Source organism: Meles meles, chromosome 8, assembly GCF_922984935.1.
Source record: "Meles meles chromosome 8, mMelMel3.1 paternal haplotype, whole genome shotgun sequence".
Lineage (NCBI taxonomy): Eukaryota > Metazoa > Chordata > Mammalia > Carnivora > Mustelidae > Meles > Meles meles.
In genome coordinates this window covers 47,781,519-47,805,684 of record NC_060073.1, presented here as the reverse complement: position 1 = coordinate 47,805,684, position 24,166 = coordinate 47,781,519, and the positions used below count along the sequence as shown (strand labels likewise).

Below are 24,166 nucleotides of genomic sequence, written 5' to 3'. Positions count from 1 at the left end.
GGGAAATGCTTCCCACAAAAATACCTCTGTGTTGTCACAAATTCTCTTCCTTCTTCCTGGGATGCTACCCCTTCACTCCAAACTCTATACTCTTAGTTTGTTCCTTAATAACACTTCAAGACTTAAGCAATCATTAACTTCCCCCTTAGTGTCCATGAACAATGCCCTGGAGTTCCCATCATACCCTACAGTGACCAGTGACAAAACCCCTAAACATAACTACACTCCAATTCTCAGGTTCGCTCTCCCACTATCCCTACATCACATCCCTTGTAGCTAGGGAGTAAGGCATTATTTGTCTCTGTACGCTCAGAGCCCAAAAGAGTACATAGTCATTAACTAATAAAAAGACATATGTTAGGTAGATAAGAGTACAACCAATCAAGTAAGTAAATGAAAACATATAGGAAAAAAAAATAAAAATTAGTATTTGAGACAAGTCAATCAAGAATTACTTTATTAATATGACTTTGATTGGGAAAGGGAAATACATGTCCTTAAGAATTCTGCTATTTGTCTTTCTGCTCATTTATTCTTCCAAAAGGTACCTTGCCCCATCCCTCCTTTATAATGTAAATCAGCTACAGAGAATGGCAAATGACCTATCTATACATAATAAGAAAAAGTAATTAATGACAGAGATGATAAAATAATTCCACTGCTAAGATTATTTACGTGCTTCATTCATTTTTAAAGCATGGTCTCCCATCACTGTCTCCTAGGAATCGAGGTCAGCAGAGTTTGTACACACATTTCTGGTCAAGGAATCTCTAACCACATACAAAGCTGCTCTTGAGCTCACTGGTGTAGCATTATATTAACTAAGAAACAGAAATAACATTGCTACCACCAAAGCAAACAAAAATGCACAAAAAGAATATTGCAGGGAACAAAGAATACTGCGTGTGTAGATAGAAAGCCACACAAATAAGGATTTCCTAGAGGTTCCCCAACCCAGAGAATTTTATAAAGGTACCAAATACTAAAGTTTATCTCCTGGATATTTTAACTTGGTAGGTCAGCACTACCCAAAAATGTTTTGTTTTAAACAAAAAAGGTGAATCTGATAGAAAAAACCACAGATCTGCATTTGGGGACCTCCAGTGGTTTCACTTCAAAGGCACAAATAAGTATTAGAAGACATCCACCATAATGAGTTTATCTAGTACTATGTATTTCCAAATAGAGAACAGCAAGATAAGAATGATGGGAACAATTTTATTAAACTGAGTTTAGTAGGAATAGACCAAAACATTTGCAATGCTCACAAAGATGTGTCTAGTTAATAAATAACCTAAGTCTGAAGAAGCAAAATGTGCTTTTGTTTTATTTTCAAAAATACTGATTGTATAGAAAGAATCATCAAATTAATACATGGTTTGATTCACTGATGCCTTGAATCATTCATTCAGCAAATATCTACTGAGTACTTACCTTTGTTGTATGTACTAAGGACAAAGCATGAACAAAACTAAATGGTGAAAACTGAGAAGCCCTCAGGCTGCTTACACTCAATGATTTACAAATCTTTTATTAGACGCAGACAAGGTACAAACAGATAAGGCATGAAGAGACCCTTAATACCACTGGGGGTTCCATCGATGTCTTTTTCCTAGGAGGCTTACAGGGGCATACTATGGTCAAGGTACTAACAAACGGAGTGGGGGTTAGTACACTTAGGTATTATTATAAGTATGATGGGTTCCCTTCTCACATTAATAGTAAGCCACTAGCACCTAACAAGGGGGAAAGGAGATGGGGAAGCTAAGGTAAGCTGGGGGAGAAGACAAAGTAAAAACAAAACAACAAAAAAAAAAACAACAACAACAACAAAAAAGCAAAACAGTCTGTTTCTACACAGGGCTGAGTCAAGGACAAGGAACCTGAAACTAGAGATATCACCAAGTCAACAATCCAAGCCCACATACTGCTGTATTAAATTTCAGATTCAGTGTGCTATCATATCTGCCTACTTTAACATTTTAGTAAGCACAAACAAGTCATTTACTTATGTTTTCTTCCTATATCTCTGAAAGGATAAACACAATGATCAAAGTATCTCTAAGGGGCTAGGTGCGTGGTAACGTTAACCAAATTCTTTTTATTTAATGTAAACTTGAGTGACTTTGTTCTTTCTGTTGCTCTGTCATTAGTGTCTAGAAAAAGGGTTCAGTAAATATTGGATGGATGGATGGATGGATGGATGGATGGAAGGAAGGAAGAAGCCAAATCTAGAGATACAGAAGCCAGAAGAAAGTAACCAAAATCTCTTCTGACTGATCTCCCTTCCCAGATGGGTTCAGAATCTCAGGAACCAGTAGGATGAATGCCCAGGGCTGACCCACAGATTCCAAAAACATGGAGAACTGGCATTTGTTATCTAGCTAGAAACCAGAAAAAGTCCACAAACGATTGTGTCTAAGACAAAGGCAGAAAACAATGAACTGGGTCAATAACTTAGCAAGTCAGACTGGTTACTGAGTAAGAACTTTTTAGGGGCGATGACCAAAAAAGTAAGCATTTCTGAACAGGGGAAAGAAATCTTTATGGGATCCCTGTGGCCCGTCCAGGCTGTTGGTAAAGCAAGGCAAGGTGCCAAGACATTCTGGATAACACCTTTACTTCTGAAGAGACTTTACAAAGGTAAAAAACCTTTAGCATAGCACCTCAATTTCAAAGGCGCTGTGCACGGCCCTCAAAGGCTGGGAAGTGAAGCATTATGGTCTTTATATACCCAGAGACTTAGAAGAGGGTGTACTTGAGCCCTAAGACACCTGAGAGAGAGAAGGGAAGATCAGCAAAGGGAGAAGGGAAAGGCAAAGGTTCCACTGTCCCAGAGCTAAATAAACACAGTGTTTCAAAAATGAGAGCGTGAGTAACTGTGTCAAATGTTACTGACATCTACGTAAATTGTGACCTTGACTCAGGCACTGCATGCCTGAGGTCAGGGCAAGCAAGAATGGCAGGAAAGAGAGGAGAGAGAGCAAGTGTAGATAACACTCTCAAGTTCTGTGTGACAAGAAGCAAAAGAAAGGTACACAGAGAAGAACGTGAGATTAAGAACAAGCTTTTGGGGCGCCTGGGTGGCTCAGTGGGTTAAGCCGCTGCCTTCGGCTCAGGTCATGGTCTCAGGGTCCTGGGATCGAGTCCCGCATCGGGCTCTCTGCTCAGCAGGGAGCCTGCTTCCCTCTCTCTCTCTCTCTCTCTCTCTCTCTGCCTGCCTCTCTGCCTACTTGTGATCTCTCTCTGCCAAATAAATAAATAAAATCTTTAAAAACAAAAACAAAAACAAAAAAAGAGGACAGCCACGCTGGTGGGAACAATCATGCGGCAAAGAAATGGGAAAAACTGGAAGGGGACCCAGTGCCTACTAAAGAGGATAGGCACAGACAGGTGAACAGTTTATCCACCTAAATGGGGGAAGGCAGAATTGATGGGGTACAGGTGCACTTAGGTTAGTACATGTGGAGGTGGAAATGTGCAGAAATGTCTCAGTGAAATAGGAAAATATTACTCATCATCAGCTGAGAGTGAGGAAGGGGAAGAAAGTACTGTCAGTTTAAGAATAAGAAAGTGAGTAAGAATCATGCAAACAAGTGGGAAATGAATGGGATGAGGGAAGGGTGGTAAGATTTGCAGCCAGCCAGCACACAAGGCTCCCATAAGTGCAGGAGCTGTGCCTGAGTGCAAGGGTGAAGAGGAGATGAAGCAGAAGCCAGGAATCCAGTTTTTCTCAGTGCCTATCCTTCAGAGAGCAGAATCTACAGGAATGAGTGAAAATTAAGCAGTCAGATCTCGGCTACTTGCTCTTCTCCCTTGGATACACACGTTTGAGCTTTCAGGGTATACATAATTTATCGTGTATACAGTTTAAAGCAGAGAAATGAATATAGAAGAACTTATTCCAGGCCAACTGCTATCTTCAGGGTGATGGAAACATGAAACTTACCATTCCCTACATTGTTCCTTCTCATCACCTTTGTTTTTTATTTTACTCTGAGAATCTTTACTCTTCTTATAAAAAGGAAAAAACCTTAGATAAAAAATTTTATAAGCCCACAGTGTGAAACAAAGTCGAAGTGCCATAATATGTTGATGATCTGCAGACATGGGACACTGTGCCACAAACATGCCATCTTCAGTACAGAGATGACTTAGAAGTAGCTCCTACGGACCCTCTGCCCTAGGACCATCACGGCAGGCCCTGTTTGGTCTGGGGAACATAGGTTTCCCCACACTTCCTGACCTACCACCACCTACCCTACAGGAGACCTCCAACTCACCCCAGTCCTCCCACCTATTCTAATACTGGAGCTACGTACAACCATGGAAAGGTGTGAGAAAAACCTTTCCCATCATCAGGGCAGAAAGCACTCAGCAGTGGGGTAGAAGAGGTAGGAAGGGGAGCCTCTTGTCAGCAGACAGATTCTACTGGCAACTTTTAATAAATATAGTTAGGTTCAGAAATCCTGAAGGAAATGACCCTAAAAATAAAAAAATTCTAAAATAGACAATCTACTCTTAAGGTTTAAGATGTGAACAATGCCATATTCTAAATTATTTCAAAAAGTTTATACTGGTTTGAAGTGAAGATCAAATTTTTTCACCTTAGGGGTACCTGGGTGGCTCAGTGGGTTAAGGCCTCTGCCTTCCGCTCAGGTCATGATCCCAGAGTCCTGGGATCGGGCCCCGCGTCAGGCTCTCTGCTCAGTGGGGAACCTAATTCCCCTCCTCTCTCTCTCTCTGCCTGCCTCTCTGTCTACTCATGATCTCTGTCTGTCAAATAAATAAATTAAATCTTTAAAAAAATTTTTTTTCACCTTAACTTTATAATAATTCTGATTTTAAAAAGACCTACCAGTAAAATTTATTCTACATCAAATATCACCAGTAAACATTTCTAAATCTTAGCATTGGAACAATAATATTCTCTTAAGCCCACATTTTAAACCTGGTATACCTTCAACAAAATTTTACAAATAGAGCACACAAAGATTTGTATTAAATTACAGTTAACTACAAAATGGAAGGCTGTCCTCAGAGGTGTTCTCAACTCATTTTTCCTGATGTTTGTACTTTTCAAATAAAATCTTAAAAAGTAACACAAAGCTATATAAAAACAGAAGACAATTTAAATACCAGCAAAAATTAAGAAACAAGTTAAACAATTACATTTCCAGATGTAATTATTTAGAGGCTAAACCCTGAAATGAAATAAAGACACAAAAAGAAACCCCAAGTGACAGGAGAGCCTGCACTAATTTACATCTGACCTTGTTCTGCTCGCCCACAGAAATATGAGTGGACAATATATACTCCAAATTTTAAAAATTAAATGTGAAATAAGTGGGTAAAGAAACAAGTGAGTATAATCTAGCCTACAACTAAATACTAAAAATCTTCTTCCCTTAGAGGTGACTGGTGTTAGATCCTGCCAGTGCAAAGAATGAACAGAATATTCCGTCACTGATGGAACTCAGGGAAAACCCAAATATTGTCATTCAGGTCAAAACTATTCTCTAAATTGAAGTAATTTAGCATTAACACTGAAAAAACTTGGACTGTAGTAAGGGTAACTTTAAGATGAGCTAACTGAATTAGAGTTTTGGAGATTATCCAAGAAATTATAACATGTGAATGGAGTTGGTACAAATACTCACAGGTTTACAGGGGCCACCGAAGTTCTGTGTAAATATATGTAAGAATTTGATTTCCCCAGATCCAGTGTGCCTCGGTCACACGGTTTTCTGATCATGGCACTTTCAGTAGTTTCATGAAACACATCTATTCACCAATTCATCATCTTTTCATGATTATCAACAATGGGATTCCCAGCAGCAACATTCCTTCTCACCTGTCTTTGATGATCCAGATCTGCTTTATTACCAATTAAAATCATTGGAAACTCATCACGATCCTTCACTCTGAGAATCTGTCTTTGAAACTTATAGATTTCTTCGAAACTAAAACAGAAACAGACAAATCAATTTGCTCAAATATCAGAAGGTGGCTAGTCTCACACCCCATTTAGTATCTCATTACTTTATCTTTTTCTCTAAAAACAAGAAGTCCAAATTCAATAAAATAGTGATCTAGGCATGAACAGAAGATCTGTATTTAAATACTGGTACAAACCTGCCTCGATCTGTGACTGAAAAGACCAACAGGAAACCCTCGCCAGTTCTCATATACTGTTCTCTCATAGCTCCGAACTCTTCTTGTCCTGCAGTATCCAGAACTGCAGAAGAGAAAACAACACATGTAAAACATGAAAACATGTTCATGTTTTCATCTCATACATGGCTTCCCCACAAGGGCAGGCCCAATTAATGTGGGTCCTTCAGAGCACATCATACGTAGTGTAATAAAGACATGGCATTCTCACAGTGCTCTATTCCTGACACTAGAAACAACATATCTCACAGCAGACAGCTTGAGTCATCTTCATCAGTACGGGTTGATTTTGTAGTTAGAATACATTAGCATACCAATTACAAGGTTAAAAATACCAAATACATCTAGGCAGATGGAGTCAGATCACCTCTGAAGTCACTTGAATGTTTTATCTCCTCCATGAAAAGAACTGAAAAAGATACCTGTAAATCCACGAAAGAAATTTTGGTCTACTCCCCACAAACACCACACTTAAAGTGCAGGTGCTAATGTACCTCTTGATCTCTGGAAATGAAAGAATCGTGTCAACTAAAAGAACAGGACTATCTTTTCTGCAGAGCTGGAGGAATGACCAAGCACAAAACCCTATCTGCTGCCGCCTCTGTGCTAAAAATTCTGCGCAAGTTAACAAATATTCAATCTTTTCTATATTTACTTCCCCCATTTTAACATTTGCAGGAAAGCAAGAAGAGCTGAAACTTTTTTTCCCGAATGTTCCCCAAAATACGTCAACAAGCTACAATGACAAGATTAATTTCACCAGCACAAGGCCAACACAATTACTGTTTTATATTACATTTACTGAGAAATATTTAAATATCCTAAAATGCTGATGCATCAATCAAAACTAATGAAGGAGGTGGGCTTGTGTTCAACACCACCTATGATATTTCCATTGTAGTGTGCAACTAGCAAAATGCCCAAGCTTCCTTTTTAAAAACAGGCTATCGAACTATCAAATAAAGGCAGATCACTTACTATCTAGCCGGGCTGCTCTGTCGTCTATCACACACTGCTTTGTGTAGGAATCTTCAATGGTTGGGTCATAATCCGTTACAAAATACGACTGTAAGAAAAATAATCTTTGTTTTAAATTTATGTTTACTTGCCTACCCAAGTACCAGTGTAACTTTATCAAATCCCGCTTATCCAGAGTTAACAATGATATCTGCATTGTATTAAGGTTTATCCCACTATGTTGGCTTCCCACCCAATGAAATCTATTCAGAGCAGCTTCCAAGTAGAGAAAAGGTACTAAATATCTCTGAATTTTCCTATCTCATATATGCAAGAAGACTGCCAAAGACCTACTAGTTTTTTCATAATTATATACAATAATTTTTTCATAATTATATATACCCAAGATAATATATATCTAGATCTCATGTTCTTCCAAAACTAAAAAAATAGTCAGTTATAACCCAGGTCTATTTGCAACCCAGTTGTAAGCATCAGTCCTGAGAACAAAGCAGTCTGAAATAAAGGGAAACAACAAATAGGGATCTGGAAGATTCCATGCCTCATGTTCATTTCTCCGCTTTTTCCTCACATCTTGTCTTTCTCCCCATTCAGCTGCCTTGTATATTATAAGGAAATGGGATTTCAGAAATTTTTTTTGGTAGGGATCTCAAACTTATTCTTTCACTGATATTTTTGTGGGTTTTTTTCATCTCAACTTCTATTTCTGCCTTCTTTGGTTAGCAAAGCCTCCAAACTGTTATCTTCTCCAATCATCACCAGAGGAAAGGACAGTTAAGGCAGCAGTGTAAGAAGGGAAGAATCTCAGTGAGCCAGTTTAAAAGTTTGTGTATTACACTTCATAATTTCTTTAAAGGTTTTAAAAAGAAAACAATGGCAAAAATAAGAATCTGAGAGAGAACTTATTCCCGCTTCTGACAGAAGGGCACTAACTGGGACACTGACATCATCCTTCTTTTGTTCTGAGCATCTCCTATGCTCTCGCCTCTTCACTGACTTCCTCAAAGCCTACTTTCCCACTGGCTCATTACCAAACGCAAGGGAATGACTTAGAGGAAGGCAGCTTGATGCTGAGAACCAGAGCCAAAAGGATTCAGCCATTCTTCAGGCAAGGCTTCCTAGCAACTGGACCTGCTGGCTCCAGGGACACAGCATTCTTAAGTGACAACCCTTCCCCCTCCCCCCGCATGTATCACAAACACCATAAAGCTACTCAGAAGTAGGCACTCTGAACAAGACAGTAAAGAAACCCCTGGTTGGGGAACTGGGAAGAGGATACTGATCTCCTTGCTACTATGACTTGATAAATTTTATGTTTGAAGGACACTTTGCACATTTTATTTATATTTTAGGATTGACTTTAATCACAGAATTCAGTATCCATAATCCTATTCCCTTTTGGATGGTTTCACTGAAATGCATGATTTTTCAAACAAAGTGTGTAAAAGAAACATTTACCAACAGGAGCAGCTTTGAGTAGAAAACCATCTCCATCACCACCCCATCCTTAAAAATTAACAGATACCAAAGCAATACTGAACTTCTTTTTTGGCACCCACATCTCTTCAAAAAGTGATACAACTGGCAATAATATCTTTGTACACACTATTCTAAACAACTTAAAACAACTTAAAACTCTTTCCCCCAAGCAAGTCGGATAACCATATTGTTTATATCTTTTTAAGATTAGTTTCCTGAAACGTGTTTCTCGGCAGAAATCGGATACGTCCTGGCATGCTTTCATCTTGTAAAACCTGAAATTCATTGAATACTCCCAGTTTATGCCTAAATGTGCATTTAAAATGTCCTGCATTGCCCCTCTCACTTTATCTGAAAAAAATGAACAAATATTAAATATATTGTAGTTATGCATGATAACAAATTCGTTCGATGTGACTTTTTTTTTGTACTGTGAGACAGAACTAAGACATTAACATATATAGACGATTACTGGGTTTAAGCAAATTTGAGGCCATTAAAATAAATTATTTTTCCTTTTAGAGGCTATGGAAGTTTCACATTTTCTTTGTCCCTATTAGCTCTTGAAACATGATCTTTTTTTTTTTAAAGATTTTATTTATTTATTTGACACAGAGAGAAAAGAGATCACAAGCAGGCAGACAGGCAGAGAGGAAGGAAGCAGGCTCCCTGTTGAGCAGAGAGCCCGATGCGGGACTCGATCCCAGAACCCTGAGATCATGACCTGAGCTGAAGGCAAAGGCTTTGACCCACTGAGCCACCCAGGCGCCACCCCCCTCTTTTTTTTTTAAGAGAGGGAAAGAGATGGGGAGGTAGAGAATCTCAAGCAGGCTCCACATCCAGCACAGAGCCATACAAAGACATGGGGGCTCGAGCTCACGACCCTTAGGTCATGACCTGAGCTGAAATCGAGTTGGCCTCTTTTTTTTTTTTTTTTTAAGATTTTATTTATTTATTTGACAGTGAGAGAGAGAGCGCAAGTAGGGGGAACAGGCAGAGAGAGAAAGAGATTCCCCACTAGTAGGGAGCCTGATGTGGGGCTCGATCCCAGGACCACAGGATCATGACCCGAGCCAAAGGCAGACACTTAACAGCTGAGGCACCCAGGTACCCCAACATAATCTTTTTTTTTTTTTTAGATTTTATTTATTTATTTGACAGAGAGAGAGATCACAAATAGGCAGAGAGGCAGGCAGAGAGAGAGGAGGAAACAGGCTCCCTGCTGAGCAGAGAGTCTGATGTGGGGCTCAATCCCAGGACCCTGAGATCATGACCTGAGCTGAAAGCAGAGGCTTAACCCACTGAGCCACCCAGGTGCCCTCCCACCCCAACATAATCTTAATGTTGTAAGAATTTTGCCACTTTGCTAACTGATACGGGCACAAACTTATTCCACCGACATTTTTAAGACAAATTAATTGCTGGAGTTTCTGGATATTTAGGTCCATATTTCATCTTCATTGTGTCCTGCTTTCAAAATGTGTCTGTAGGGACCATCATTTTGTTGCTATATATTAATTTTAGGAAGCCAGAAAGCATCTTTCTCCCTCATCAAAATCCATCCAAATAACAATGTTCCAGGGCCTGACTGACACAGAATCCAAGACCCCCCTTCTCTCATAATGCCTGTAAGCCACAGATTAGAATGTGCCTAAAAAAGAGCATTCTTCATTGCAGTTAGCAAATATAATCATCGGCTCCCACTGCAAAGACATAACATTTCTGTTACTTAAACCTAGGTACCAGATATTTAAGGCAGCAAATTACCAACAAGAAATCAGTCTCTGGTGATGGACAGTCCTAGATTTGATACGAACTCTGCTACTTTCTAGCTGTAGAACCTGAGACAAGTTACTTTACCTTTCTAACCTTTAACATCTGTAAAACAGAACAGTAATAAACCCTCCTGGGCCAGATAATTTCAAGTAGTGTCTATAAAGGGCCGAGACATGCTGATGATTAAAAAACGTTAACCACGCTGTATTATTTTTGTCACACAATTAGATGGTATGAGTTAGTGTTTTCATTCAAGTATAAAGACTTCTCAATCCTGGGAACAGCTGTAATAATTCCAATCCCCGTTATACTACAGACCAACCATGGCACTTGGCATCCAAAATGTGAATCAAGATAAAATCTCCTTATCTGGGGTTTTAGAGATTTTTCCTGGAATCTGAGCAGTATTACACAGATAATCACATAAGTAAGAATTCGTCAAGCTGTACACAAGATGTGTACATTTTCTGTAATACATACAAATTAGACCCCAATAAGATACATAAATTTAATGGTTCCCTGCTATTTACAGGATTCAGTGCTTTCTTTACACAGCATGCAAAGCCTCTAGTTTGATCCATACTGTTCACCATAAGAAGCCTTATTTTTCACCACTTGAAATCCTCAGCCAATTGCTCTTGCTCTCCTGGTTTCATTAGTTTGGTTGACAAGTATTTACAGAGCATCATGGGGACAAGGCCCAACGTTCACAGAGCCCCACTGCTTGTGACACTACATCCAGTGCTGTGATTAGGGGTTTGGAGAGCAGGGAGTAGAACTACACTGGCCAAGAAACCACAACAGCAAGAAATGCCAATATCATGCTAGTTCAGAAGGCAACAAAATTTAGGTGGCTTCAAGACTGCAGTCATGTACAGGAACTATATACACATTCACTAGTAAACACAGTCCAGCAATTTGCCAGAAAACAGTCTCCATCCTGAGACTGAAGAAGTTGCCAACCACAGTCCAGAAAGGATATTCTATAGCAGAAAGCAAGAAAAAAAAACATAGTAGGCACAGTATCGCATAACAGGAGGCAGTAAAGAACACACTGAAAGGGGAAGAAGAGCAGAGAGAAAGTACTTTCCTTTCTTGGTATCACAGGAAAGGATGCATGGAGGAGGACCCTGGCCAAAAACAAAGGGAATGCCTGCTTTCAAAGGGCAGGATGCCTTCCAGGTAGTACGAAGGGCAAATGGACATAAGTCTCCTTAAGGTTGTTAAGATTTATGAAGAAAAGTTTAGGATCAGGGAAGCTACCTCCATTCAGACAGGACTCAATTTCCCCTTGATAAAATCTGGTCTGGGTAAGGTTGTCAGAAGCCCTTAATAATGTCAAGAGCATTATGCTGTGATGGCAGGAATAGTATTCCTGATTATACGCCACTAGATTGCACAAGAGGAATTCTGCTCAGCCTAAGAGAACTGCCAGCTCACTATCTTCCCATTCAAAGAAGCTGCCTTAAGGAAGAAAAGAAGGAGGAAGGACAGGAAAGAGAATGAGCTGAGGCCACTTCTGCATTTAGGGGGCAGGAGTGAAAGCCCACTTTCTCCTGACCCCCTGCTACCGGTGAAAGTGTAGTTCCCAAGCACTGCCACAGAGCGGTGCCTGGTCTACACAATGGGATGGGTAATTTACAGGAGATCTGTGAAAACTCTGTAAATCCAGCACACTGGTTAAGTTTACTGCCCTTGCATATAAAAAGGACGGGAGGCTAGATCGAAGGTGCCACTGGGGAGTTGTAAACAAATGAAAGGGCATTTCTAAGCATAGTGCCATTCTCAGGAGAGTCTCAGGAGTCTTCTTAAAACATGGGGTACAGAAAGGAAAGACAGACTTTCTTTTATTAACATCTAGTTCAGCTCAACCTTCTTCCTGCACACTATATACAGAATCCACATCATGAAATAGTCTAGATACAGAATTCTGTGGTTCTTTGCTCCCTTCCATTTCAAGTCAGTTATTTTCCTAATCTTAATTCTATCCACAAAACTTGCATAATGTTTTTAAAATCATGATAAAATAAACCAAAACAGGAGGTTTCATAAGGGCTCATTTTCTTATAAAGCCTTTGCTGAAGGCAGCACAAGGAAAAGAAGATGTGTATGGGCACCAGAGTCTGAGAAACCTGAAATTCAAACCCAGATGCCATTTCCACTTTCTAGCTGTTTTGAGTCCTTGGGGCAACTGATTTAACATCTCTAAAGCCCATTTCTCAACAGAAAGGATAAGTGCAGGGGTAATTTAAGGAGGGCATGTCCCAGTGCCCACTTTAGATGGGATTCTGGAGGATCATGGGAAAAAAGAAAACTTCCAGAGAGAAGTTGGGGGGGGGGGGGTGACACGAGAAAGCAGACCAGAGGGACGGAAGAGCTGGGGTCGCCAGTGAGCACCGTGGATGCCAGATTCTCAGCAGGTTAGGAATGTCTGCTGAGCTCATGCAGCTTCATCCCACCACGGTGTCCTAGCGTGCAGGGCCTCTGGGGAGGCAGTGCGGTGGAGTGGAAAGAGCCTGAGATGAAAGTCAGACCAGAGTACAGCGCTCTACTTTTACTACCTGTGGCAAATTAGAGCATCTCATCTTCCAGGCAGTCATGCACAGTGTCCCTCTTTAGAAGGTTTTAACCTGGTTCCATCCAGAAGCTCAAGGAAACACTACTGTCTTCTGAAATGCAGATTCCTAACTGTGTAGCCCTGTTCTTTTCTGCTCTGCTAGGGACTCACAAATTCACATACTATTGCTTATGCTCTGCCAAACACCAGGGGATACATATCAAGTTTTCAGAATGACTCTACTAAAGCCTCCCCTATCATTTGGCTTCACTGAAAGGGACTTAAGAGAAGTATCCTCCTCTCCAGAAGCTGTGTGTGGAGGTGGGGAAAGACACAGAACACACCACATACTAACAGTTCTCTCCAAAAACATCCTTGTCTTAGAACCCTTTAAGTCTCCACACTTTTACTTTCTGGAGATAACGTATGGGTGAAATGTGCAAAACCAATTTAAGGCCACCCTCCATGCAAGTCCTTGAAATAGGAGGATAACTTGGTAACCACTGCTTTATTCTCAGCCTCTGAGCTTCAAGAGAAAATAAAATAGGTTAGAGTTCCAGTTAAAGCCCTATTACATACTTCCAACTAGATCTGATATATCCATAGCGTAGTTCATGCTTCTTAGAACTTCTTTGAGTTAAGCAAGGTACCCTGTACATAGTTAGAACCTCAAAATACTGGCCATTAGGAAAGCCAGTCATTCAGAAGATTGTAGTGAGAGGTCAGAAATTGATTTCCCAGAGCACAATGAGGACCTGGCTGGCCATCCATCAGTAGCCTCTATCTGCTAACACAAGAGCAGTGCAAATTCCTCTGGTAACACTAGAGAAGGCTGTAGCAACTTCAGGCAGCTGAGGCCAGAGTCAGGCTCTTCCTGGTGTCACTTTTTAACAGCAGCTGTCAAGTCACAGAGAACCTTTGTTCCCTGCAACACCCTCCATTATTGTTATGTCAAACGTTTCCAACATGCCTGATATTCCTTCAGGCAAGGACAGTTCTTCCTGACTGAAATTAGTATTTCATTTCATCTAACAACTATAGTTATGGAGATCCCCATAATGGATCCTCCAGGACTCTAACAGAATAAAAGGTACCCTAAGTCCAGTAATCCTTTTAGTCTCTTTTTAACAAAACTTCGCCTTCAGTCAATGTGGCTAATTGTCTCAGATTATCCAAAGCCACCGTGTGCCTTTCACGTGACTTCTGTGCAGTCTCAGGGGTGCACACCTCCTGTGAAGTACCTGGTTGCAAATCAGTGGGCCTGGTATGCAACAAGAAAAAGTACAGTACAAACTCAACTTATCAACTGCTTCTATTTCAAAAGTTTGTTTCTAAGTCAGTTAGTTGGTGCTCATTTCCCCAGGGAAAAAACTAGTCTCATCTGTGTTTAGGTCTGTAAGGCCAGACCACCATTGAAATAAGTCCTGAGCCATATTAACCTGAGTTCTATTCTAATCTCTACAGCAGAGGTATTTGGCCCAAGAGACAGAGAGGGAATTTCCTTTCCTTTCCCAATGTAGAGAGCCAGGCCGAAGCGACACCAAGAAGAAGGGAAAGCCTGTCTTTGGGGCATCCCTTAGATACCCTAGCTACGCCATCCTGCCCTAACTCTCCACTACCTCATTCTTATCCTAGCATTTGCTTCTCTCTGATAACATTCTAGGTACAAAACCACTTACCTATCTGCCCACTGTTCCTTCCACTTTCCACTTTAACCTTCCTTTAACCTTCCTTCCAAATTAACCCTAACAGTCCCCTCAGGAGAGCTAGAGCTCACCCAGAGACACGAGGTGGAAAATGATCAGTCCAAATTAAGCGCGCTGCAGTAGGAGCTCACTCCAACCCTTCCAGTGATGGTTGCTCTTTAAAAAGCAAAATTCTAAACCAAAATGAATCTTTAGTAACATTTTCAGCACAGGTCAAAAAGAAAAAGAAAAGCTTCAAACTCTGTGAAAGGAAAATTATTCAGGGAGGTAAACCACCATTTCATGATGTCAGCTCCCCTAAGGGAGTGTCAGCTTACTGTTCAAAGCTTTTATCCTTCCAAACCCAAGGCTCAAAAGGAAAGAAGGGAAGAGAAAGGTTTTCCTCTTTCTTCTTTCACTTCCCTCCACCAACCCTATCACAACTTGTAAAACTAACCTATTGGGTGGACAAAAATGTTTAGTTCACAGTACTAGTGAGGTGATTTTTGATAAAGGGAACTGAGGGCCCTGCCATGGCGACAGCCACTGTTCATATATATACAGACCATCGGTAGGTACAAGCCTAACTCGGGTACTGCTTACACAACTACACACTCCTCCCTCAGAGCTGCCATAGTATTTAGAAACCAGCTAGCCATAGTAAGCCAGTGGCCTCTATCATGCAGCATAAAGAGCTTATTTTCCTTTCTTGAACTTAGTATTCATTTGCTCTCATCCTCCAGTAACTGCAATCTTATTTTGAAAGATAATGTACAAAGTCTAAATGAAGTTTTAAGGATAAGACTTAATTTTCTTAAAGCACAGTGACAATTGGCACAGACAGAAGTAATAAACACAGACAGAAGTAATACACAGAAGGCCATATAAGCCTGTGAATGGTATGCACACATTAATAGCGCATACTATCCCCATGGGAAATCTGAATAAATCCCATGACATTCCTTTTAATACACCAGGTCTTGATTGTGTCTTTGGGTTCTTGCCTTGACTAGACCTGTCTCCTAGGGAATTTCCAGAACCACCCTATCCTCTCCATCCTGACAGCTATTAACTTAGTTAGGTTAGCCTTCCTTACCTCCACCCTTATGTGGACCAAACCTGCCTAAACAATGTTAACACTGGCCTCTGTGGGACATTTCCGATGAAGATGACAGTCCTTGACCTCTGGGGCACGCAACTGTTCAGGCCTCCCCTGGGTCCTATTTCTGTATCCTTTCCTCTCTATATCAGGATCCTCCCTGTGATGGGGGTCCCCACCACAAAGACCTCGGGGCCAATACGGATTTAGGCAGGAAGCATTTTCAAACATTACAAGATCCACAGTCAGAGTTTCAGCATTGTTAGTTCTTACTCATCTGACCTTGGCAGGACAGTAACAGTAGCTGATAACCGCTACTGTTTTATTCCCAACCCAGACATCACCATCTCTCCTCCCTCTTCTCAGGACTTTCCCAATCATCATGCATTCCAGCTCTTATATTGGGCTGCTTCTACCCTTAACTCTTTTCTTATACAGATAATTTGCTACATACGTAATCCAGGCCATTCCTAGAACTAGGGCCACTTTTTGTTTTTAAGAGCATTACTGGAATATAATTCACATACCAGAAAATTCACCCATTTAAAGTACACTGGTCAACAGTTTTTAGTAATTCACAAGGTCGTGAAACGGTCATCAAGCTCTAATTCCAGAACATTTTCATCAACCCCAAAAGGAATCCCACATCCTTCAGCAGGCATTTCCCTTCCCTCCATCCTCTCCCAACTCTAGGGCCACTAAACCAACAATCTACTTTCTGCCTATCTGCCTGCTCAGGACATTTCATATAAATCCAATCTTTTTGTGTGTGGCCTCTTTTACTTATTAGCATATGTTTTCAACATCCACCCACGTCACAGCACACATCAGTACTTCACTTCTCATTCCTTTGCTGTGGCGCGTCGCCATATGGATAGATCATACCATATTTACCCGTCCGTTGGATAATGGACATTGGAGTTGTTTTTACATTTTGGCTATTATAAATGATGCTGCCATGAACATTCATGTACAATCTTTTGGGTGAACATATGTTTTCACTTTTCTCGGGTACATTTCTAGTTCTGGAATTGCTGGGTCATACTGTTAACTTGAAGAACTGCCAAACTCTCTTCCGAAGTAGGTGTGCCATTTTACATTCCCATCAGCAGTGTTTGAGGGTTCTAACTTCTTAGTATCTTCACCAATACTTGTCACAGAACAAGTGTCTTTTTGATTCTAGTCATCCTAGTGGATATACAGTAATATCTCCTTATATTCTTTTAATAATTTTTTTGTAACCTCTACACCCAATGTGGGGCTCAAATTTATAACCCTGAGATCAGGATTCATATGCTCTATCAAATGAGCCACCCAGGTGCCCCTCCTTGCAGTTCTGACTAATATTTCCGTAATGGGATGTTAAGTATCTTTTCACATACTTACTGGCCATTTGTGGACCTTCTTGGGAGAAATGTCTGTTCAAATCTTTGCCCCCTTTTAAACTGCACTGTCTTTTTACTGTTCAGTTTAAGAGTCTAGATACAGGGACACCTGGGTGGCTCAGTCAGTTAAGCATCTGCCTTCAACTCTGGTCATGATCCCAGGGTTCTGGGATCGTATTCTGCATAGGGCTCCTTGCTCAGCGGGGAGCCTGCCTCTCCCTCTGCCTGCTGCTTCCCCTGCTCATGCATGCATGTGCACGCTCTCTCTCTCTCTTTCTGACAATATAATCTTTTCTTATATATATTAGATATATATGTATATATATGTATGATGTACATGCATCATTTGCAACATTTTTTCCCATAGCCCCACTACTTCAAAGTCTTCCTGCTATGAATTAGCACATAGTTCCTTAACCTCTACCCTGGGCCTAAGTCCTGTTACCCACCAACAATCTGCCTTAATTCCAATTTCTATATACCCAGATTTGCAGGTAATATCTGCCCTTGCGCTTTATCACCAACTACACTATCCTTTTACTTTGTGATGGTTATGCTGTGCTGACTGCTGCCTAGAACAAAACTTACATTATGCCCACTCCACTAACACCCAACCAGCCCACCACAAGCCTAAGCTTTGCTCATCACACTGAACTTCCTCTGCCTGTACCATGCCCTAGCACAGTTCCCCAGTGCCAGTTTGTGGCATCACCCTACTTCATCAAATCCAGTAAGATGCCATTGATTTTTTTTTAAAAGATTTTATTTATTTAACAGACAGAGATCACAAGTACACAGAGAGGCAGGCAGAGAGAGAGAGAGAGGAGGAAGCAGGCTCCCTGCTGAGCAGAGAGCCCGACGCGGGGCTCAATCCCAGGACCCTGAGACCATGACCTGAGCGGAAGGCAGAGGCTTAACCCACTGAGCCACCCAGGCGCCCCAAGATGCCATTGATTTTAAGACCAACATTAATTCATGTGCCAAGAAAGGAAGGAGAGAAAAAAAAAAAAAAAAGATCACCAAAACAACTACAGCATGTCTTTGATTATGAACCTCTCAATGTCAAAGATACTAGAATGTAGAGGAAAATTTTTTCTTAGAATTAATGAAATACAGTAGCTCTAGACAACAATTCTGTAAGGCTGGTATTGTTGCTCTAGATGAGATCACTGATCACTGAAGCTTAGCGGTTACATGACCTGCCAAATGTCACCAAGTCAGTAGACTGGTAGAACACAGATCCAAATTCAGGTCTGACTCCAAAGCAATACTGCTCCCATTACACCTTCTATAATCTGTCATATTAACATCAAAGCATACAACATGCACCAGTTTAAAAAATAAATTCTGTCACTCTTAAAGTAACTTATTTTCAAAATTATAAACTGCTATTGCCAAATAGAAAAAGCAATTAAAAGGTCTTTCATTCAAAATGAAAACACTCCATTTCTACATTAAGAATAAAGGCCTAAAAAAAAAAAAAAAAAAAAGAATAAAGGCCTAAAAAAACATATATACACATATATACACATTTTATATACACATATATAAAAGAATAAAGGTCTAAGGATGGTAATATAAGAAACATATACTCTTTGATCTAGCAATTTCACTTCTAGAAATGTATCCTACCAATACATCTGTACATATAAGAAATGACATGTACAAGGTCATTTATTATTGAATTTTTTTAATCTAAAAGACTGGAAACAACTTAAATGTCCTTCAGTAAATGACTGCTTAAATTATGAAGCACTCATTCAATATGAATGCTGCTATTAAAGAAAAGAATAACTTCATGTACTAATAATATAGAGGAATCTGCAAGATATGTTGTTAAATAAACACAGTTTACCTATTTGCTTTATTGCGCATAAAGTATCTCTGGAAGGTATCATTACCTATGGGAAGAATCTGACCTGGAAGTTGTGAGACAGGAGTGGGAGGGAAATTTTTTGTTGGTTTTGAAATCTGAAACATGTGAATCAAGGGGAAATACCTAGATGGATTAAACACAAACTCTTTAGTAATAAAAGCTGAGCACATAGGAGTGTGAAGAAGCCTGGAGTCTAGTCCCAGCTCTGCAACAACCAGGTAAGTGCCCCTGGAGGAGTCAACCTCCTTTTTGGCTCCTAGGGTAAATGAGGAATTTGCTCTGTCTGATCTTTTAAGACTCCAGCTTTCTAATTTCATTAGGACATATTTAGCTCCTACACTGTGTCAAACAGGATTTGTAGGTGCTATCAAGAATTCCTTTGTGTGTGGTATAATAGAAAGAATATCACGGTTTAAAACCAGGAAGGTTTCCTTACAGCTCTAGCTACCACTAGTTTCTAGCTATAGAATTTGCAGCAAATCACATCACTAAGTACTATTACCTGGGAAGCTGAGGTTCTAGCTATCTTCACAAGTCTGTTACAAGGAGTCAAATATTTTCTGAGGTTTTTACACCACTACGTGAAATGTAAAATATGTGTGTGTGTGTATGCGTGTGTATGCGTGTGTGTAGAGAGAGAATGAATCCCCCTTCACGTATTATAAACGAAGTATAAGAAAGAACACGGGTTTTAGAGTCTGTCAGGCCTGGATATCTCACTTAACTGATATGTAATCTTGGGAAGGTTACCTAACTCTCTTAAATAAATCTTTAATCTCAGTTTCCTGACCTATCAGATGGCCACAGTGATTCTCATTTGACAGAAATAATCTCATATTGTGGAGATTAAATGACACTTTAAAAAAAAAAGATTATCGTTGAAGTATGTGTAGACATTCTGGTGAGCACAGATAAGAAGCTGGAAAAGGGAGAGGACTTTAATAACCTGTTCAGATATTTGTGGATATTCTTCTTTGATACACTTACACTGGCTAAGTAGGAGTTTCTTAAGATTAGGTAAAATGAGACTCTGAAACTGTATCAGTGGCCTTTCTGTACACTCTTATAATAAAATCTATTTGTCTTTCTTGTTAAAAAAAAAAAAAAAAAAGATTAAATGACACTGTCAAGTACCCAGTACACAGCTTAGCCCAAAACAGACATTTAAAATTTGGTTCTCTTAAAAAAATTTTTGGTTCTCTTGGGGCACCTAGGTAGCTCAGTCAGTTAAGCATCTGCCTTCAGCGCAGGTCATTCTCCCAGAGTCCGGGGATCGAGTCTCGGATCCGGCTCCCTGCTCAGGGAGGAGTCAGCTTCTCCCTCTCCCTCTGCCGATCCCCCTGCTTGTGCTCTCTCCTTCTCACTTGCTCTCAAATAAAGAAAATATTTTTTAATCAATCAATCAATCAAATAAGACCTGTTTTTCTTCCTTTCCAAACTTAGAAACAAAGGCTGCCCCATAAAGCAGGTAGCTGACCAACTTGCTTCCTTCCAGCTGTAACTTTTGCTCCCCAGGGCCTGGCTGGTTACTTCCCTTTTCATTTCCTTTTCCTTCTATCCACTGCCACCTACAAATATCCTAAAACTTGTCTTCATTTCTTATCTCACAGAATGGAGAATAAATGGTCTGTTGGAGCAAAACTGGAAGTAAAGGGGGTTGGTAATTTTCACAGTCCATGTTTTATTAAACTTTTAAACAATTCCACATGATGGTTGCCTAAGTGGCTCAGTTCATGATCCCAGGGTCCTAGAATCAAGCCCCGTGTCTGGCTCCCGGCTCGGCTAGAAGCCTGCCTCTCCCTCTCCCTGCCACTCCTTCTGTTTGTGCCTGCTCTCGCTCTCTCTCTTCCTCTCTCTGCCAAATAGACAAATAAAATCTCAAAAAAAAAAAAAAAAATCCACATGAACCTTGCTTAGGGTCATTCACTGACCCACTCAATGTACAAATGCTAACCAAGCAACTATGATGTGTCAAGAGCAGAGGATGTGATCTCAGCTCTCACCAGGCTGGCAGTTTGTGAAGGTTGACCATCAACATATAAATAAGCAAAACAGATATAGGAAAGGGTATGTGAAACTCTAAAGGAAAATAAAGGGGGCTGACAGCAGCAGGAACCAGCAAGGAGAATGTGATATTGCAAAAGAGAGCCGCAAAGGGCTTCACTGGCAATGTGACATTTCAGAATAAAATCCCAGATCGGTGGAAGGAGTCAGCCATGCTGTTACATGGGGGAAGATCACCGCAGGCAGAGAGAACTATGTTAAAGGTAGTAAGCTGAGAGAGTGGGTGACATGTCTGAGGAATAGCAAGGAGGCGAGTGTGCCTACAACAGAATGAATGACAAGGAAAACAACACATAAGTTCAGAAAGTTAACAGAGGCATTCAAAGCCTTGTAGGCCATGGTTAAGGACTTGGATTTTTTTTTTTTTTTTAATAAACATATAATGTATTTTTATCCCCAGGGGTACAGGTCTGTGAATCGCCAGGTTTACACATTTCACAGCACTCACCATAGCACATACCCTCCCCAATGTCCATAACCCCCCTCCCCCTCTCCCAACTCCACCTCCCCCCAGCAGCCCCCAGTTTGTTTTGTGCGATTAAGAGTCACTTATGGTTTGTCAAGGACTTGGATTTTATTCTAAATAAAATAAAAAGCATGGCAGAGTTTGATGCTCTGATCTTATTCTATACTGGTAGTTGCCTTCCTTTCCCAGTCTTGCTATGCAAGGGACAGACGTCTTCTTTCTGATACTTCCTTTCACTGGGATTAGCCAAGAACCACCCCACAGTGGCAATCAAAGCAGGGTGTATGTACACTTTGCTTACAACCCCTTTTGAGATGTTGTGGCAAAAGATTTCTATTGATTCAAGGAGGAAAAAAAAGTAAAAGCACTTCAAACATATTTAGGAAAATGTAGGTCAATTATACTTGAAAGTTATTTCAGCAATATATTTTTTAATGTGCTTTATCATTTCACAGAGAGATATAAATGAAGATTATTAACACTGTAATATGGATCTGAAGAGTACCCATGGTCTATTAAGTTCATTCATTCAACAAATGTGTTGAGTATTTACTGCATAGAGCTGGTACAGTCCTAAGTGAGAATAAAACTGATATGCTCCTGGAGCTTGTGGAGCTTACAACTTAGTAGCAAGCAGAATAAAGATGACAGTTTATTTTTTGAGAGAGAGAGAGGGAGGTGAGAGGCAGAGGGAGAGAGAGAATCCCAAGCAGGCTTGAACTCACAATCCTGAGATCATGACCTGAAATCAAGAGTTGGATGCTCAACCGACTGAGCTACCCGGGAGGCCCCAAGATGACAATTTTTGAAATAAGTACTACAAAACAAAACAGACTCATGTGGAAAGAACCTAGATGTCCATCAACAGATGAATGGATCAAGAAGATGTGGTATATATACACAATGGAATACTATGCAGCCATCAAAAGAAATGAAATCTTGCCATTTGCGACGACGTGGATGGAACTAGAGCGTATCATGCTTAGTGAAATAAGTCAATCGGAGAAAGACAACTATCATATGATCTCCCTGATATGAGGACATGGAGAAGCAACATGGGGGGGTAGGGGGATAGGAGAAGAATAAATGAAACAAGATGGGATTGGGAGGGAGACAAACCATAAATGACTCTTAATCTCACAAAACAAACTGGGGGTTGCTGGGGGGAGGTGGGATTGGGAGAGGGGGAGCGGGCTATGGACATTGGGGAGGGGAGGCGAACCATAAGAGACTATGGACTCTGAAAAACAACCTGAGGGTTTTGAAGGGTCAGGGGTGGGAGGTTGGGGGAACAGGGGGTGGGTAATGGGGAGGGCACGTTTTGCATGGAGCACTGGGTGTTGTGCAAAAAGAATGAATACTGTTACACTGAAAAAATAAATAAAATGGAAAAAAAAAAAACAGACTCATGTGGATAGTGAATGGATAAAAGAAGGGGCTTGTTTTTTAAAATTACATTACCAAATACTGTAGCCATGCACCTACAGCATGACTGAACTTGCGGGGAGGGGGGAAGGGGGGAGCCTAACTGAACCTCTTATCCTAATAAAAGAACTAAATTTCTCACAGCTTTCATCTCAAGGTGGGAGGAGAATGCTCTCACCAGAGGCTCTCTCCAAACTACATGCCAGAAGGATGGGCCAGCACTTTTCAGAAAGTGGCTCTGTCTACTCACACCAAAGACTATTCTTCTTCTGATTGTTTAACCTCATTTATCCACCCAGCAATTCTTTCTATGAAATCCCTCCTTCAAATCAGACTAGATCGGTGGATAAACTTAAACTCCTTTAAGTGGAGATAAACATGGTTCAGATCAAAAGCATATAAACAACCATCTTACAAAAATACCCAAATATGTAGATTTTAAAAGTCAAGAGTTAAAAGGCATGTGTTGATAGAATTTAAGACTTTGCTCACACCATTCAAAGTCCCAAATTATAGCTTGTCTATATGCGCACAGCCTAATTTCACAGTACAAGAATGCCACATCAATTGCAAACCACACGAAGAGAAAACAAACATGTAACTAAATTTTGAATCACATCTCTATGTACATAGGTCAGATACTATTCTTCCCTTCAGTAAGATACTTTTACAGCGCTCATTAGCAAATTCAAGAAAAGGTTTTACTCACTGCCGTGGGTGGAACTGTGGCACCCAGAAAGATGCCTAACTCCTAACACCCTGGTAGTTGTGATGTGACCTTATTTGGAAATAGGGTCTCTGCAGATACAATTAAGTTAAGGATCTCCAGATAGATCATCCTGGACTTAAGTCAAATGGTTCTATCTTCATAAGAAAAAAGAGTAGATGATAGATGATTTGAGACACACAAACACAGACAAGACCCAGAGAGCAAGACCACATGAAGGCAAAGACCGATCAGAGCGATGGGTCCACAAGCCAAGGAAGACCAAGGGCTACCAATAATCACCAGAAGCTGGGAGAGAGGCATGGAAGGGGATTCTCCCTCAGAGCCTCCAAAAGAAATCAACTCTATCACTAACCTGACTTTAAGATTTTGGCCCCCTGAACTGTGAGAGAATACATTTCTGTTGTTTAAAGCTACAACATTTGTGGTAATTTTTATAGAAGACCTAGGAATCTAATACATTCACCTATAAAAT

The 24,166-nt window shown here is 40.5% G+C and overlaps 1 protein-coding gene across 2 annotated transcripts in view; it reads right to left on the bottom strand.

Annotated features, from left to right (window-relative positions):
- RRAS2 (RAS related 2) overlaps positions 1-24,166 on the bottom strand; it is a 72,315-nt gene that overhangs the window by 8,280 nt on the left and 39,869 nt on the right. For both annotated transcript variants that reach the window (XM_046017413.1, XM_046017414.1), the window contains 3 exons: positions 7,153-7,240; positions 6,136-6,238; positions 5,855-5,963 (listed from right to left, as the gene is read on the bottom strand). In XM_046017413.1, the coding sequence (XP_045873369.1) occupies positions 5,855-5,963; positions 6,136-6,238; positions 7,153-7,240 (300 nt within the window). The remainder of the gene's footprint in view (positions 1-5,854; positions 5,964-6,135; positions 6,239-7,152; positions 7,241-24,166) is intronic.